The following is an 18,453-nucleotide window of genomic DNA, read 5'->3' on the forward strand; positions in this document are numbered from 1 at the left end:
TTAGAATTTTTAGGTACCTAGAATTTAGAATTGTTGTATCTTCTAAGTGATTTCTCATTATGTGGTGACTGCCTCCATCTCCAGTAATTTCTTTTCTTTTTTTTTTTTTTTTTTTTACCTTAAATTCTGTTTTGTATGATATAGATAGGTTTTCTTTTGGTTAGTATTTTCCAGGTATGTCTCTTTTTCATCATTTATGTTTTACTTATGTCTCTTATAACCACATATAGTTGGTTTCTTAATATAGTTTGACAATTTTTATATTTTAACTGCAGATTTTAATCTATTAATAGTTATCATTGCTGACAATTGGATTTATTTCTACCATCTTGTGTGTTTTCTATTTGTCCTACTTTGTCTGCCCTATCCCCAATGTGTTCTTTTGGATTGAGATGTTTCCCCCCGCCCCACCTTCTTTACTCCATTTTCCCACTCTATCCCACTTGTTTTTTTTTAGGCAGTATGTCATTTTAAAAAAAATCCTTTCTGATGATCTCTGTCTTTTCGTTGTTGTGTTTAATCTGTTAACACTTAAAGTAATTTTTGTTTTTTATGTTTTCTATTTGTCCCTCTGTTTTTCATTCTTCTTACAGTCATTTTGTACCTTTTTGGTAGATTATTTGAAAAATTTTAAGAATTATATGTTAATTAATCTATTGGTTTTTAAGCTATATTTCATTGTAATATTGCTTTTAGTGGTTTCTCCAGGGATTATAGTATATATCCTTAATGTTTTAGTTTAGTTCGGGTTAATATTGTGCCAATTATATACATCAGTTTAAGGTGTAGAAACCTTGTAACCATGTAAATCTAGTTACCTCTTCCTCATTATTTATGCTATTAATTGTCATGTACATTACATCTATGTACTTTAAAAATGCACAAGAAAATGTTATATTTTTCGTTGAAATAATCATTTACATGTTAAAGAATTAAAAGATCTGTGCATCTATTTATCATTTTCCTTCATCCTGAAGAACTTCTTGTGGTGTTTGTTGAAGTGAAGTCTTCTAGAAATGAATTTCTCTTAATTTTCTTTGTCTGAGAATATCTTTATCTTGCCTTCATATTTGAAGGATATTTTGGGTATATATAGAACTCTGCTTTAAAGTTGGTTTTCTGTGATTTTCTGGGCTTCATAGTTTCTGATGAAAAGTCATCAGTAGCTTGAATCATTGTGACCCTGTATGTAATGTAATATGTTGTTTTTCTCTGGGTGCTTTGAAGACTTTATATTTGGCTTACAGCATTTAACTATGATGTGCTTAGCATGATTTTCTTCATCTTTATCCTGGTTGGCATTTGCTAAACTTCTTGGATATGTAAATTTATATTTTTTAACAAAGTAGGAAACGTCTAGCCATTTTTCTTTTCCTTCAAATGTTTTTTCTGTTCCTTTCAGTGTTCTCTATTTCTGTACCTTCAGTTGGATATATGTCAAAATTTTTGGTATTGTCCCTTATCCTTAAGGTTCTGTTAATATTTTTTCAAATTTTAGTCCCTCTGTTCTTTAGATAATTCTATTGTTCTACCTTCAGTTTTATTCACTTCCCCCTCTTTTATCCGCATTGTGCTTTTAACACATCCAATACATTATTTTTTGAGATATTGTATTTTTAAGTTTTTAAAAGTATTTTAAGACTTTCCATCCAGTTCCTTTTTTTGTTTCTCTAGTTTTTATTTCTCTGATGAGATATTCCTATCTTCTCCTTCACTGTAAGCATATTTTTCTTTACTTCATTAAGCATAGTTATAATAGCCTCTTTACAATTCTTTTCTGCCAATTACAACATCAGAATCATCCATGCATTGGTATCCATTGCAGTTTTTTCTTTTGAGACTGTCACAGTTTACTGGGTTTTTTTTTTTGGTATGTTAAGCAATTTTTAAAGTTTTTTGTTTTGTTTTGTTTTACTTTTACTTTTAGCATTAGTACAAAACCTTCATAAGAAGGTCATTTTAGTTGTAAGCCAGTAGTTCTCCACCTGTGATGATTTTGCCCCCCGGAAGACATTTTGCAATGTCTGGAGACGTTTTTGATCATCGCATCTGGGGTAGGAGTACTGCTTGAATCTAGGGGATAGAGACAGAGATGCTGCTAGACATCCTACAGTGCAGCAAGCAGCCCTCCACAAAAAAAGATCTGGTCCGAAATGTTAGCCTTGCCGAGGTTGAGAAGCCCTGTCCTAATAAGCAAATTCTGTGAGTTATGCTAATTTTATAATGTTAAATTGCTGGATAGCTAAGGGGAATCCCTTGTAAAATCAATTTTCTTTCATTATTTATTCTTACGGGGATAATCAACTCTATGCTAATATTGTCTCACCAGAACCACATGGATAAATGTAATTTAACTTGTCTTACCAAATCAAATATCTCTGTGGGTATTTCTTTTTCTTTCTTTCTTCCCTTTTTTTTTTTTTTTTAAATGTCCAAAGGGTACTTTTGAAAGCTCAAAACCTTATTAGTATAACCATCCTTTTTACCTACCTTAATTGAATTTCTTTGAATTTTCCGTTTTACAACTAAATATAATTCATTATATCAAGTAAGTTGGGAGGCTGGGGAAATCATTAGTTCAGTATTATAATTTAAGAAAGAAAAAGATACCTGAAATATGAGGTTGGCTTATGTATAATTGATTGTGTTTTTCTCAGTTTGCCATAGAATAAAGATTTGAAATGCCCCCACCCCCTTTTTTCTAACTCCAGAGCTGTATTTCTTTCTGTATACTTTTTCCATATCTCGATTTGGTTTGAAATGTAAATGATCTTGGGTTCTACAGTAGCACTTAAGAAGAAAAGAAAAGAAAAAGCTACCATTTCTATTTTTCATGTGATGGAATTATATATAACCTCACAAAGAATTCATCTTTAGTAGTATTTATCTTCAAAAACATTTACAATTATATTTCATTTAAATAGTGATGTAGGAGTAAAATAATCAAAATTAGTTACATGAATCTCTTAAGAATCACTTGTCAGGCAAACTTGGATCTTATAGATCAGTGACTATCATTGTCATTGTTACTGGCTCTCAGAGCAGTGACAGGCAAGGCAAAGAATGCTTTTTTTTTTTCTTTTAAACCTTCATTTTCATAAACCATGAATAGAAGATAATTAGGAATGATACCAGCTTTTATAACATAATACACCAATTATACTTTTTTGCCAACAAAATAAAGCCTGCAAATAGGCTTTAAAAAGCAAAGTTGTCTAAACAAAAATTAATTTCATTTATTTAAATTAAATAGGTCTTCATCTATGTTTCATGTCATCATTAACACCCATTTCTTGAGAAAGAAGAAAATAGTCATAATCTCATTTAGTTTCTTGGTTTTTTTCTTGCCCTGTTACCTTCACTCATAGGACAACATTATTTTTTTTTTTTTTTTTTTAAGATTTTTAGAAATTTCATGTAATGTCTGAAACATTTATATTAACATATAGGACAACATTATTTACAGCATTAAAAAAATTTTTTTGGAAGCAGTTGAACAGTTGATGAGATTAGGAAAGAATTCATCCTATTCAATTGCTTATTACAGTAGGCTTCTGAAGAATACCATTGACTAAAAATGCAGGAGTCTTCAACCTGTTAAGAGTTTTTCCTCTCTTTGTTACTGTTTTATTTTTTTTTATTTTTTAATTAATTTATTTGTTTTTGGCTGCATTGGGTCTTTGTTGCTGTGCACGGCCTTTCTCTAGTTGTGGCGAGCTGGGGCTACTGTTCATTGCGGTGCGTGGACTTCTCATTTTGGTGGCTTCTCTTGTGGTGGAGCATGGACTCTAGGCATGCGGGCTTCAGTAGTTGTAGCACACGGGCCCTAGAGAGTGCGGGCTTCAGTAGTTGCGGCGTGTGGGCTCAGTAGTTGTGGTGCGCGGGCTCTAGAGTGCAGGCTCAGTAGTTGCAGCACACTGGCATAGTTGCTTGGCGGCATGTGGGATCTTCCTGGGCCAGGGATGGAACCCGTGTCCCCTGCATTGGCGGACAGATTCTTAACCACTGCGCCACCAGGGAAGTCCCGTTTGTTACTGTTTTAAATATTAAAAACCTCTAACATATCTAATTTGACATTATATTCAGGTTCTTAAACCTGTTGTGATGAAGCATATCAATTAGTGCCTCCCCTAAATTTCTGCTTTTTTTAGTCCAATCTGTATTGTCTTTTTTAGTTTGGGGGGTTAGGAATGTAATACTAATTTTATTTTTTAGATTATGTAGTACATTCATGTTCGCACAGAATTTATAAAGGGTGTATGAGACCTTTTCCTCCTAGCATTGCCCCCCAACTACCTAATTATCTTCTGTATCCTTCTTGATTAATTCGTTTCTTTGTTGTTCAGTGTTTGCATATTTTATACACTTTTTTGTACCTTCTTTTTATAATCTTAACAATTTTAGTGAGTTTTAATTGACATATAGTAAACTGCACATATTTTAAGTATATAGTTTGTTATGTTTTAACGAATGTGTAGACCTGTGAGACCTTTACCGCAGTCAAGATAGTGAGCATGTCCGTCACCCCAAGGTATGCCCCTTGTGTTTGCTTCCTTCCACTCTGCGTGTCCCATCCTCCAAAATCTAGGCAACCATTGATCTTTCTTCTGTCAGTATACATTTGTTCACATTTTCCTAGAATTTCATATAAATGGAGTAACTCAGGATGTATTCTTTTTTTTTTTTTTTGGTCTGACTTATTTCATTCAATGTAATTATTTGTTGACTCATCCACATGTCCCTTTTGTTGCTGAGAAGTATTCCATTCTATAGTGAGAAATAATATATATATATATTATATATGTATAATATATATTATATATGTATAATATATATTATATATATGCATTATATATATTATATGTGTGTATAATATATATATATTATATATAAATGTATAATATATATATGTCTCTGCCCCTGAGTCTTGCTCATGTTTGGTCTTTGACCCAGGTTCCTGACACAGAGCTCCTAAAATCCTTTGGAATTTTCTGGGTGATAGAAGTGTCTTTTGTTCTTATGAGGTGATTCTTAGTGGGCTCCTGGGTGGAGGGCTGGTCACTACAGAGACCAAGCCATGATTAGAACTTTCAGCCACAGCTCCATTCCCTGGAGAGGGGAGAGGAGCTGGAAATTGAGTTAATAATCAAGCATGCCTATCTGATGAAGTCTCCATAAACATTCCCGAAGTATGGGGTTTTGAGAGCTTGCAGGTTACTGCAAAGCTTACGGTCTTTTGGGACTGAGCCCTTAACTTGTGGGATTTGCCGCTAACCCCAGGTAGATAGCGTCAGAACCAAATTGAATTGTAGGACACCCAGCTGGTGTCACAGCTTAGTGTGGGAAAACTCCTCACACGTTTGGTGGCCAGAAGTGTCAAAATTGTTGTGAGCATGAGAGCAAAGGAAAAGACAGTGTGTTTTCCCTGTAAGCATAAGGATATACCAGTCTGTTTTTTCATTCACTTGTTGGTGGATATTTGGCTTGTTTCTATTTAGTTTTTGGCCATTATGAATAATGCTGCTATGAAAATTCATGTATAAGTCTTCGTATGGACATAGGTATTCATTTCTCTTGGGTAAATACCCAGATGTGGAATGGCTGGTACTATTGTAGGTGATTGTTGAACTTTAAAAACAAAACAAAACAAAACAAAACAAAACAACAGCAACCTGCCAAACGGTCTTTCCAAAGTGGTTATACTATTTTACATTCTCAGCAGCAGTGTGTGAGAATCCCAGTTTTTGCATGTCCTTGCCAGCGCTTGGTATGGTCAGTCTTATAAATTTTAGCTATTCTAATAGCTATATAGTGGCATCTAGTTGTAGCTTTAATTTTCATTTTCCTGATGGCTAGTGCTGTTGAACATCTTTTTATGTGCTTATTTGTCATCTGTATATCTTCCTTGGTGGAGTATCTGTGCAAATCTTTGGCCAATTTCTTGTTAATTTATTTTTATTATTGGGTTTTGAGAATTCTTATAAATCTGAATATAAGCCCTTTGTCAGATATATGATTTAAAAATATTTGAGATTATTATATATTTGCATGCAGTTGTAATAAATAATAGAGAGAGATCTTGTGTACCCCTTACACAGTTTTCCCCAAAGGAACATCTTATACAACTACAGTGTAAGATCACAACCAGGGTGTTGACATTGATATGGTCAATATACAGAACATTCCCATTACCACAAGGATACTTCATGTTGCCTTTTCATTGTCACACTGCCCGTCTTGTCCCCAACCACTAATTTGTTCTTCATTTCTACAATTCTGTCATTTCAAGAATCCTTTTGAGATTGGCTTTTTTCACTCAGCATAATTCTCTAGAGATTCATCCATGTTGTGTGTATCACTGGTTTATTCCTTTTTATTGCTGAGGTATAGTCCATGTTGTGGCTATACCACTATTTGTTTAACAGTTTTCCCATTGAAGGACATCTGATTTGTTTCCAGTTTTTAGCTTTTATAAATAATGCTTATAAACATTTGTGTAGAGTGAACACAAGTGAACGTAAGTCTTCATTTCTCTGGTATAAATGTCCAGGTGTGCAACTTCTGGTCATGTGGTATTTGCATGCTTTTTAAGAAACTGCCACACTTTTCCAGAGTGGCTGTACCATTTTACATTACCATCAACAATCTATGAGTGATCCAGTTTTTCCACATCCTCACCACCGTTTGGTGTTGTCACTATTTTTTATTTGAGCCATTCTGAGATGTGTGTAGTCATATCTCACTATGGTTTTAATTGAATTTCCCTGATAGCTCATGATGTTGAATATCTATTTTCATGTACTGATTGCCATTTATGTATCTTCTTTAGTGAATTTTGTTTTCATCTCTTTTGCCCATGTTTTCATTGGATTATTTGCTTTTTTACTGTTGAATTTTGAGAATTCTTTATATGTACTAGACACTAGTCCTTTGTTGGATATGTGGTTTGGAAATATTTTTTTTCCCAGTCTGTAGCTTATCTCTTCATCCTCTTAACAGAGTCTTTCACAAAGCAAAAGATTTTGATTTTTATGGAGTCCAGTGTTTCTGCCTGTTTTGTATTTCTTCTCTGTTCCCTTCTTCTCTTGCTCTCTTCCTTTGTGGTTTGATGACTTTGTTTAGTGGTATGCTAATATTCCTTTCTCTTTATCTTTTATGTAAAAAGTTTTCTGTTTTTCATTTTTTCCTAAGTGTGTTTGTAATTGCTTATTGAAGCATTTTTATCATGATTGCTTTACAGTTCTTTGTCAGATGATTCTAACATCTCTGTCATCTCAGTGTTGGCATTTATTGACTGTCTTTTTAAATTCTTTTTGGCATCTTCCTGGTTCTTGGTATAATGAGTGATTTTTATTTGAAACTTGGACAGTTGGGTATTATATTCTGAGGTTCTAGATCATATTTAAACTTTGTTTTTGCCGCTTCAAGGGGTGTGTGTCACCTCATTATTGTCAGGTGGAAGCAGAAGTACAGATTCCCCGCTTGGCCTTTGTTGGAGTGGGTGTGGCTGCTGTGTTTGGCTGCAATAGAGTGATTATTGTCTAAAAGTTTCTGTCTTACTAGGGTTTGTCTTTTCTCATTCTTTGACTAATGAGAGGATACCTTTGTTGGGAGTTTTTGTCTCTCGCCATTGGCATTTCCAGGTTGCTGCCTTCTTCAGCTCTAAGTCTGGGATATGTGAGGCAATAAGAAAACCCAGGGAAATCTCGTGTCACTCCTTAGGTCCTGTGCTCCCTAGCTGATCTGCCTTCTCCTCTTTGCCTTTCAGAGGCTTCTCAGGTTTGTTTTATACGTTACATCCAGAGTTTTTAGCTGTACTTATCAGGAGGAATAGGAAAAAGTACACCAACTTATCTTCCCAGAAGAGTAAATTGCACCTTTTTAAAAAAAGCTGACAATAGATTGATCATAGGGATCATTTTATATTAGTACATAAATTGCATACTTAATCTTTTGCTTAAATTATTGCATTGTATTTCATTTTATAAATGTATCAATTTTTTGAAACCAGTCCCCTACTGATGGGCATTAAGGCTGTTTTCAATCTTTTGCTATTATAAACAGTGCTTCAGTGAGTAATGTCATATGTATGTTTCAGTTTGCATGTATCCAGTATAGCTAAAACATTACTTGTGTTCATTTGATAGAAGAGTCAGTTTGTCCTGAAGAAAATTAGAGTATTTCATTTTAGACAGATCTAGTTGTGAAAAAGTCACTCCTTGTATGATATGTGCTTACCTCTACCTTCCTATAACTTCCCTCATTGATTCTAGTTCTAACTGGGGATGAAGTTAGGACAAATCCAGCCCCTCTTCCTTGTAGCAACCCTCAGATATTCAAAGATGAGTGTCCTTGACACCTACATCTTCTGTTCTCCAGCCTAAATAGTTTGAGTAGTTTTAGCCATTTCTCATACGGCATGCCTTCCAGATATTCTGAATAAGACCTGGTTTGTTAAAGACACCTTCACACTTAGACACCTGGAGGGGAACAGAATACCGCAGTCTGTATGTAGACTAATTATTGCAATAGAACAGGACTTCGGCAGAAAAGATTTTGGGACAGCCCTGTCACAGTTTGAATTATATTCCCAGAGACACGGTAATGCCGTCCTTGCATGGAGTTGGTAGTATTTCTTGACTAAATGAATGCACTTATAAACTAATGAATTAATGATTCTGGTTTAACTTCATGTTGTTAGAGCTATCCAGTTTTCCATTTTCAGATCATTTTGGATACTAATTCTGTCCTTTCGTGTTTTGTCTCTCTCAATATCATGTCACCTGTAGATTTTTCTTGTGTGCCGTCAATATACTTTTCTGAGTATTTAAATGGGATATATTATACTCATATTTACATTAAAATATTTATAAGATCTTAAAAAAAAGATAACTTCCTGGAAGTAGACTTGCTGGGTCAAAGGGTATGTGTACTTTACACTTTGATAGATAATGCTAAGTGGCCTTCTGTAGAGATTGTCAGCCTGAATCACCCTGAATGTTGTCTGTATAGGCAGGACTCCTCTCATATGAGACAGTTAGAGCCCAAAAAGTTATTTTGAAGCACTAGATCACAGTGTGCAACCCTGATGTTATCTCTATGGACCTTCCAGGATTTCTTGAACAATTTTTCATATAAAATTGTCTAAAATATAAGGAAACTATTTATTTTGATCAGTAGTCTCACCGTAAGGAGATTTTTACATTGTTGTTGTGTATAGTATGTTTGGTATTGGGTTTTATAATTCTTCATTCTACCCAAGTAAACTTACATTTTCTTCAGTAGATTTCTCCATGGATATTAATTCTCATTTGGGTTTGAATTATGCTCTTGTGGCTGATGATGTTAAGCAGTACATCAGTTAAGCAATTTTTCTCAATTTAGTGGGTCATTCAAATTCACAGACATTTCTTGTGGTTTGTTATTGTTCCCTGGTTTATTGTTACGATTTCCAACCCAAGTTTCTTCCAGGGATTTTTCTTTTTCTGATTAAATCAATAAGAGTGATGGGCAGGCTGCTAATTTTATCATTTTGAATGCACTCCTGCTGTGTATATATAATGGGTACTTTTGGCTTCATTTCTTTTCTCAACATAGTGTCCATGTTGTTGTGTATATCAGTTGTTTCTTCTTTTTTTATTGCTATGTAATATTCCATTGCATGAACAGATCACAGTTTGTTTATCCATTCTCCTGTAGAATGCATTGTTCCAGCTTTTGGTTATTACAGATAAGGCTGCTGTGAACATTTTATACATGCCGTTTGGTGGACATGTCTTGCTATCTCTTTTAATATCTTTTAATCAGGATTGTTTTAATCTCACAAAATTGCCTGCCCAATTTATTCCTTACTTTGTTTACTTTCTCATACTTGCCTTTTCCTGAGATGGTAATCTCTTAAAATTCATTTAAGATAGAAGGCTTTGATTTTGGATCATGAATATAGTTGTGATAAAGAAAGAAGAATTAGTTGGTATGTAACTCCTGGAGGGCAAGTTAGATATGGCATGTGACCCTTTATCTGCATAGAATTCTGCAGGACTGTCCTGTTCCTCCGAGTTGATATTTGAGCGCCTACCTCCCCCATGACAAAGTTTTTGGCAGAAGATAACCACCATTTCCAGCTCCAGTGCCCTGCATATTCCTAACCCTTGGAGCTCTCCCCTAGCATCACCAGCAGAGTTGTCACAACCGGCTCATCCACTGGGCCTTTTGGTACTGCCAGGCGGCCTTAGTTAAGACCATTTTCTGCCTTTATTATAATCACCACTAACTGTATAATGTATATAGATTATGGTATACATGTGAATATCTTTTCAAAATGTACTTACATGCAATTAATTACAGTTAATAGTGGGAGTTAGTTTTCTTTCGTCAATTTATATGCTGTAATTTGGAAACTTTTGCCAGTGACTAAGAAGTTTTACCTTTCACAGTAACTCTCACATGTGGTATTTAGAGATATTTGAATGGTAACATCATAAAAATATTGGTAAATAGCCTTTCATTTACTATATCACTTGATTAAACACATGGTTATTCAGTATTCATATTTTTGAATTAAAATAATATTCCGTTTGATCACATTATGAGACAGTTAAGATATAGTTTAATAATGCATTCTTCTCGCCCTCCAACTGTGGAAAAAAGTTACCAAGCATCATTTATATATAATTAATTCAGTATTATTTCCTTTTTCTTAAAAAAAATAGCCTTTTCCTTGTGTTTAAAATGTAAAACTTTCCCTCTTTTTCTCTTTCTGTTCTCAAAAATCCACTGTGGGTGATATTGTTTTTGCCGATACACAGCTTTATCAGGTAGGACTCTTAAGTGTCATGTTGGACTCCACGGATATGTTGAACTTTCCAGGGGAAAACTTTCCAGACTGACTTTTCTACATTTGCTTGATCAGTTTTTGTGAATATCTTATGAAAATCACTGGCCTTTAAGGTTTAAGGTAGTCTTTGTATCAGAAACAAAATTATTGCACCAATTTTTCAAAAAAGTTTTAAGTGTTTTCTTCAGAAATATTGTTGCTATTTATCTCTGGCTTTCTGCATTATTCATTTGTGTATTTCTCTGTGTTTTTTCTCTTATATGTATATGTGTTTGTGTTATTCTTAACATATATATATATATTTTTTTTAAAAAACTGATACATATACCAAACCAGACTTTTTGCAATCTGTGTCCCATGAAATATATTAATCTGAGATGCTAAGTAGAGTGGCACAAAAAACATTATCAAATAAGTTATCAAACTTATCAAATAAGTTATCAAAATTATCAAATAAGTTTACTATATCCCTTTTTGAGAGAGTCACAATGCATATTAGCATGTTAAAGGTTCTGGGGTTATGCAGTAAAGAAGTCTGTTTATCTCATCATCTTCTAGAGATATTTGAGAGTGGGACACTTCATAACACACTGGGGTGTTCTGGGGATACTGATTTGGGAAATCCTGCAAAAAACTGAGTAAGGTTTTCTTGGTGGTGTTTCAACATATAAAATAAAATTGATTAAAAGTGGTTAAATTTTCAAGAAGTTAAAGCACTTAGCTGAATTGTACTTGGGGTGTATTATCTTGTAGAAATTATGTTTTGAAATACAGCAATGATATATTTTTGGTATGATCTTTTTCAGTACTTTTTATGGCCTTGACGAATTTGTAAAACTACTCTGAAAATTCTGTTTTTTTGTTGGAAAGGGATTGTTGTTGTTATTGTCATTATTTGCTCAATTGTTTCTCTTCTATAAAAATTTGCTTTTATCTTTAAAAAACATGTTTACTGTTTCAGATAGCATTACACAGGAAAGGAGGCCTCCCAAACTAGCCTTTATGTCAAGAGGTGTTGGGGACAAAGGTTCATCCAGTCATAATAAACCAAAGGCTACAGGTATGGATTAATAGAATACAGTTCTTAGTTATTTACATGGTTTTTGATTTGCCATAGCATTGAAAAAAGGTTAAAACGTATTACTCCTTAATGTATATGTAGACTTCCTTCTTGCAAACATTTTTAGTAGTTTACTAAAAAATGTTTATAGATGGTGTTGCTTAAGCCAAGGGTTCGCAACCTTTTCTAAATGATGAAAAGTTTCCTGTGGGGACCTGTGTCTATTTCTGGTCCATATATGCTGGTTTTTGGAATTCCCTACTTGTAACATTTGTACATATAGTTTAGAGTTGCACTGTACAAAATAATCATTTATGGATAGTGTTTATAGGATAAAGTATACTATAGATTATGTGGATTTTGCTAACAGAGGTGACACAAATTAAATTCCAAACCACTAAGCAAAAATTTTTGTCTTTCTTCCAGAGACTCCTTTACAATACATGTGGAGTTTTTAGTTGTTTTTTGGTTAGCTTCCACATATTTCATAGATGTATAGGGTGGTAGTTATACAAGCTAAACAGCTAATTTAAAAAGCTGCAAGAATTTTTAACTCACATGTAGGTTAAGAAAAGAATATTTTTTCCTCAGTTATCTAGTGAAGAAAACTTTTTCAGCTTATTTAAAAGGAAATTGTACTTTAAGAAATATTTTATGTGACATTGGACCCTGGGAGACGTAGAATTAAATAGAATATATAAGTGATAGATAGCATTTTTTTATGTTAATCTATGGCTCTAGATAGGCTAGCACCAATTTGCTACTCTCACTTAAATATGAATAGCCTAAAGATTTTCTTAAGATATGTGTACTACTTATGTTGTAGCAGATCTTAGTTATAGGTATGAAGTGTAGAGTTATCTGCTTTAAATTGAAAAAGAAATCAGATTTTGTTGTAGGTTCTAGAGAACCCACTGCTGTCAACGATAGCATGTCCTCTTAGTAATGAGGCAGGGGAATGTCTTGATGTGTCTGTGGCATAGCTACACTAACACTTTCTTACATTTAATAAATCTAATGTATAAGAAATAATACTGCTTCACTTTTTCAGAGACATGAAGAAATTCAGCAAGGGATTTGTTGACTAACAATTCCAAAATGTTTAAACCTTAAATCTTTTAAACTTAATTTATGCATCTATTTATATACATTTGAAGACTGCCTTCTTTTGAGGGCAACCGTTTTAAAATAATATGTTAAGTTTGTGAACCAAGAGGTTCGTCAAATGAAACTGGGGAATGGTGATTTTGACATTTGGAAATAAGCCATAGTACATGAAATGATTTTTTAAAGCAGTTTGTTTAAAAAAAAAAAAAAAAAAAAGCAGGCTTTTCTTTTAACTTAACTCCTGTTCTCCTCTTATATTGTTTCTTGGGCTGAAGAATCTTTTTGACACTGCAAAAATGGTTACCAAAATTTTAAAAGCTGAAGGCACTAATAAAATATATTGTGTTTGTATACATCTGTTGATTGTGTAAATAATTGTTAACACCATATACATATTATTTTCTCTTACGGAAAAACTTTTACACCATATTGACTTTATTTTTAAAAGGAACTTTTCTTGTTCCATAGGATCTACCTCAGACCCTGGAAATAGAAACAGATCTGAATTATTTTATACCTTAAATGGGTCTTCTGTTGACTCACAACCACAATCCAAATCAAAAAATTCATGGTATATTGATGAAGGTAATCTATAATTTTAGTGTTCTTTATAATGATTCTCTCCTTTTAACTCACTAGAGCAAAAATGGCTTTTTCACCAATATAGATAGTTTTTGGAAACAGAATGAGTAGCCCATTCTTTATTAATATTGCTGAATTAAAATATTATACACACTTTGAACTGCACTGCTGTTAAGGTTAATGTAATATTTAGAAAATGTATTAGCAGCTTGTTCTCTGCACTTCATTGATCTGTTTAAGGTAGAAGATCTCTAGAATCAGTTGAATCATTTAAAGACTTTACTATCTTGATATCCTTTTTTTTGATACCACTTTTAAAAAACTCTACCTTCCCTTGGTTTGGGACATCACTTTCTTCTGGTTTATTCTTTTTTCTTTTGTTCATCTGTTCAACAAGTATATATTGAATGCTTACTGTGTGCCAGCAACAGATGAAGAATTGCAGTCTTGATGAGTGTAATGAAGGCATATGATGCTGTGAGAGTATATTAAGGGATGCTTTTACTTGAGGGGCTCAGGGATATTTCTAGGAGGAAGTGATATGAGCTTAGATTTACCAGGGGAGTCATAGATAACAAATTGAAATGGGGCAGAAGAACGTTTTAGGCAGAAAGAACAGCATATGTAAAGGCCTTGTGGTAAAATGGAGCTGGTGTTTGCCAAGGTCTAAAGAGAGCCAGAGTAGCCAGAACAGAGAGATAGAACATTTTATGAGATGAGAATGGAATGGCAAACAAGGCCAGGGCATGTGGAGCCTGGTGTACCCTATTAAAAGGAAATGGCAAGCCACTGAAGGATTTTCAGCAAGGGGTTTGCAGGGTTTGCCTTTTGAAAAGATGATTGTGGCTGCAGGGTGGACAGGGGAGTAAAGCAGGGGCTGTGTGAATGCAAGGACACCGTTGAAGGCTGCTGATAGGCTCAGCCGTAGATTATAGTAGCTGGGGCTAGACTTGTTGGGGAAGGGATGGGGAGAGGTGGATGGCTATGAGATATCAGAAGTGAATTGACAGGACTCACAGATTGAAAGTGAGAGGTAAGGAAGAAAGAGATGTGAGTGATGACTCCTAGTTTTCTGGCCTCTGCATACTTAGGTGATGATGGAGGAAGGTGATGGATTAGGTGGTTGTGGAGGAAAGTGATGGATTTGCTTTGAATATGTTGAGTTTGAGGAGCCTTTTAAACTTCCCAGAGTTGATTTATCAAGCGGGCAGTTGCATATGCAGATCTGGAGCTTAAAAGAGATGTTAAGAGCTGGAGAAATAAATTTGTAGGTTGCCTTCACGTATGTGGGAATTAAAATCCTGTGAGTAGTATCACCTACAGAGAAAGTAGGGATGGAGGGTGTGGCTTAAGTCTGAGCCTTGAGGAGCATAATGGCTGGGAGGGGGAGAAGTCTTCAAAGGAGACAGAGAAAAGGTAACCAGAGGATGTGGGCAAAACAAGAGGTTATTGGGTCAAGAAGCCAAGAAGCTAATAGACACCAGTGTCGAATTCTGAGAGGGCAAATAAGATAAAGACCACACAAAAACCCATTGGATTTAGCCAGTGGCAGTCGCTGATGGCCTTGTGAGTTATGTTTTTACGGAGCGAGGAGATGGAGACATGAGTCCAGTTGCCTAAAATATAAGTTTCGGCTCCATCCTGAACCTCCTCTCTCTCTCATTAGTCACATCCAGATGTCACCAAGTCCTAGGGATTTCCTCCTCTTTAATATCACTAGAATCCTTCCCCTCTCTTCACTTCTGAAACCACTGCCTTAGTTCAGATCCTTTCCTTTGTTTTTTACTGTCTGGATTAATATAGTGACCTTCTAACTGGTCCAAAAAGACATATGAAGTAATGAAATTTGTATGGAGTAAGCCTGCATCCTTAAATTAGAAAATAGAAGCACTTCACTTGTAAAAGAACATCATATCTGTAGTTGTTTTACTTACACTTTTTTTTTTTTTTTTTTTTTTTTTTATGTAAGGGCTTGGGTGCTCTTATAGCTACTTTATTTATTTATTTATTTATTTATTTTTGACTGTGTTGGGTCTTCGGTTCATGCGAGGGCTTTCTCTAGTTGCGGCAAGCGGGGACCACTCCTCATCGCGGTGCGGGGACCGCTCTTCATCGCGGTGCGCGGGCCTTTCACTATCGCGGCCCCTCCCGTTGCGGGGCACAGGCTCCAGACACGCAGGCTCAGTAGTTGTGGCTCACGGGCCCAGCTGCTCCGTGGCATGTGGGATCCTCCCAGACCAGGGCTCGAACCCGTGTCCCCTGCATTAGCAGGCAGATTCTCAACCACTGCGCCACCAGGGAAGCCCACTTACACATTTTAAAGGCTATTCTTTATAACATTTGATTCACTTATTCAATTTTTTTTTTATTACAAATATTGAGTATTTTCTTGTGTTAGTGGCTATACCAAGTGTTATGGATCCAACCATGGAAAAGACTAACAAAGTTCCTCGTTGTAGGGAGCTTATATTCTAGTTGGTATGATAGACAATAAATGTATAGACAGACAAGGTAACTGTGACATGTGCAATGAAGGAAATGAACAAGGTGATAGCAGCTGGTGGGAAGCTGGCTCCAGAGGCGGTTTGGAAAAGAGTCTTTGAGGAAATGATATTTATGTTGAGATCTGGATGATGTGAATGAAACTGCCAGAAAAAGAGCTTGAGAAGAGCATTCCAGGCAGAGGAAATAGTAAAGGCAGAGGTCCTGAGGTGAGAAATTATATTTGGGGAACAGGAAGTAGGCCAGAGCGGCTGCAGCAGAGTAAGCAAGGAAGAGAGGTGTATGAAATGAGTTTGGAGGGGTAGGTAGGAGCCGGATCGTTTAGGACCTAGTAAGTGTTGGTAAGAAGTTTAGTATTTATTGTAAGAGTACTGGAAAGCCATTGACGGTCTTAAACAAGGGAATGATACAAGATCACGTAAGATCTTTAAATTTTAAAAAGATCTCACTAGTTGTGGTATGGTAATTAGATTGGAGAGGGGCGAGAAGAGGGACAGAGAGTCCAGGTAAGAGACTGGTTGCAGGGTGAAAGATGATGGTGGCTTTGACTGGGGAGATGATGGGAGAGGGTAAGAGGGGTGGACAAATTTGAGGTATATTTTGGAGGTAGAAACAACATCTTGCTTTATGGAATTGAGTGTTGGGCTTGGGGGGTTGAGGGTTTGGGAAAGAAAATAATAACTTAAAAAATGTTTAGATTAAATATCATCAGTAAAGAATCTTAAATGGATAAAGTATAAAGTACAGTGAACACCCATGGAGTCACTACTCACTTTACGGCAAAGAACATTATCATTCCCTTTGAGATCCCCTCAGCGCTTCTTCCTGTTGTTGCTCTCTTCACTCTCCTCTGAGCTACCATCATCTTTAACTTAGTGTTTATCACTCTCTTGGTTTTCATTATCGCTTTATGAGTTTGACCATCTAAACAGCATACTGTTAGTTCTGCATGGTTTTGAGCTTTATATACAAGGAATCAGACTGTATGTATATTGTGTAATTTCCTCCCTCAACATTATGTTTCTAGATTCATCCAAGTTGTAGTATGTGATGATGATTTATTTGTTTTCATTGCTGTATAGCATTGCATTCCATTCCATTTCATTTCTGTGAAATACGGTATTTAAATATACCACAATGTAACTATCCATTCGACCATTGATGGACATTTGAATTGGTTTTATTTTCTTGCTATTATTAACAGCTCTGCTACTAACATTCTTACCCATGCCTAGGGTATGTACCTAGGAGTGGAATTACTAGATGTACATGGGATATGCACAGCTTTCCTTTACTAAATAATGCCAAACTGTTTCCTGGAATAGTTATGCCAATTCACACTCCCATCAGCTTTGTGTAAGGGTATCATTGACTCCTCATCCTCACCAATAGTTAATGTTCTAAGACCTTTACCTTTTGAAATGCTATCTCATGTTGATTTTGACTTTCTTTTATGTATTTACTAGTGAGGGCAAGAATCTTTTTATTGATTTGTTGGTGATTTAGGTTTCTTTTTCTGTGAGCTCCCTTTTCAAGTCTTTTGTCCATTTTTTTTTCTATTTTTTTCTGGTCTTTTAAAAAAATTGATTTATAGACCTTTTTCAAATTCTAATCCTTTGTCAGAAATAAGGATTACAAATATTTTCTCCTTGTTTGTGGCTCATATTTCTACTCTTGCTATGATGCCTTTTAATGGACAAGTATCTCTTAATTTTAATGTGGTCATATTTGTCAGTCTTTTCCTTTTTGGTTTGTATACTCATGTTTAAGATATTTCTCTCTACCCTAAAGTCATAAATAACATTCTTCTATATTCTCTTCCAAAATTTGTAGTTTTGCCTTTGACATTTTTCTTTAAGACATTTGGAAATTGTTTTTGTGTAGAGTATGACAGAGGAGTCCAATTTAATTTTTTTAAAATATGGATAGTTGATTATCTCAACACCGTTTATTAAGAAGTTTGTTCTTTCCACACTGATTTGCAGTACCTGCCTGGCAACTGTATTAGTTGTTTTAATGAAACAGCTTTTGGCTTTGGTTCTTTTCATTGGATGTTTGTTTTCTCTTTCATTAATTTCTGTTTTTGTGTTTATTCTTTCCTCTTGACTACTTTTTGGGAGGTTATTCTGTTGTTTTTCTAACTTCCTAAGTTGTATGCTGAGTTTATTAATATTACCTTTCCTTTTTTTCTAAAGTGAACTATTAAGTCTATACATTTCTTTTGTAAGTATTACTTTAGTTGTGTTCAAGTGTTTATTTTTTCTTTATTTTAAAAATTTACATTATCATTTCTTCTTTGATTCATTAGTTATTTAGAAGCATCTTTCTTAAATTTTTTGCTCTCTTTTTTGTATTGGTTTTTGTA

General features: G+C 34.8%; 1 protein-coding gene across 7 annotated transcripts in view; it reads left to right on the forward strand.

Annotated features, from left to right (window-relative positions):
* CYLD (CYLD lysine 63 deubiquitinase) overlaps positions 1–18,453 on the forward strand; it is a 59,191-nt gene that overhangs the window by 20,324 nt on the left and 20,414 nt on the right. For all 7 annotated transcript variants that reach the window (XM_059904397.1, XM_059904401.1, XM_059904402.1 and 4 more), the window contains 2 exons: positions 11,799–11,897; positions 13,473–13,589. In XM_059904397.1, coding sequence (XP_059760380.1) covers positions 11,799–11,897; positions 13,473–13,589 — 216 coding nt within the window. The remainder of the gene's footprint in view (positions 1–11,798; positions 11,898–13,472; positions 13,590–18,453) is intronic.

The sequence above is a fragment of the Balaenoptera ricei genome, chromosome 19 (assembly GCF_028023285.1).
Source record: "Balaenoptera ricei isolate mBalRic1 chromosome 19, mBalRic1.hap2, whole genome shotgun sequence".
NCBI lineage: Eukaryota > Metazoa > Chordata > Mammalia > Artiodactyla > Balaenopteridae > Balaenoptera > Balaenoptera ricei.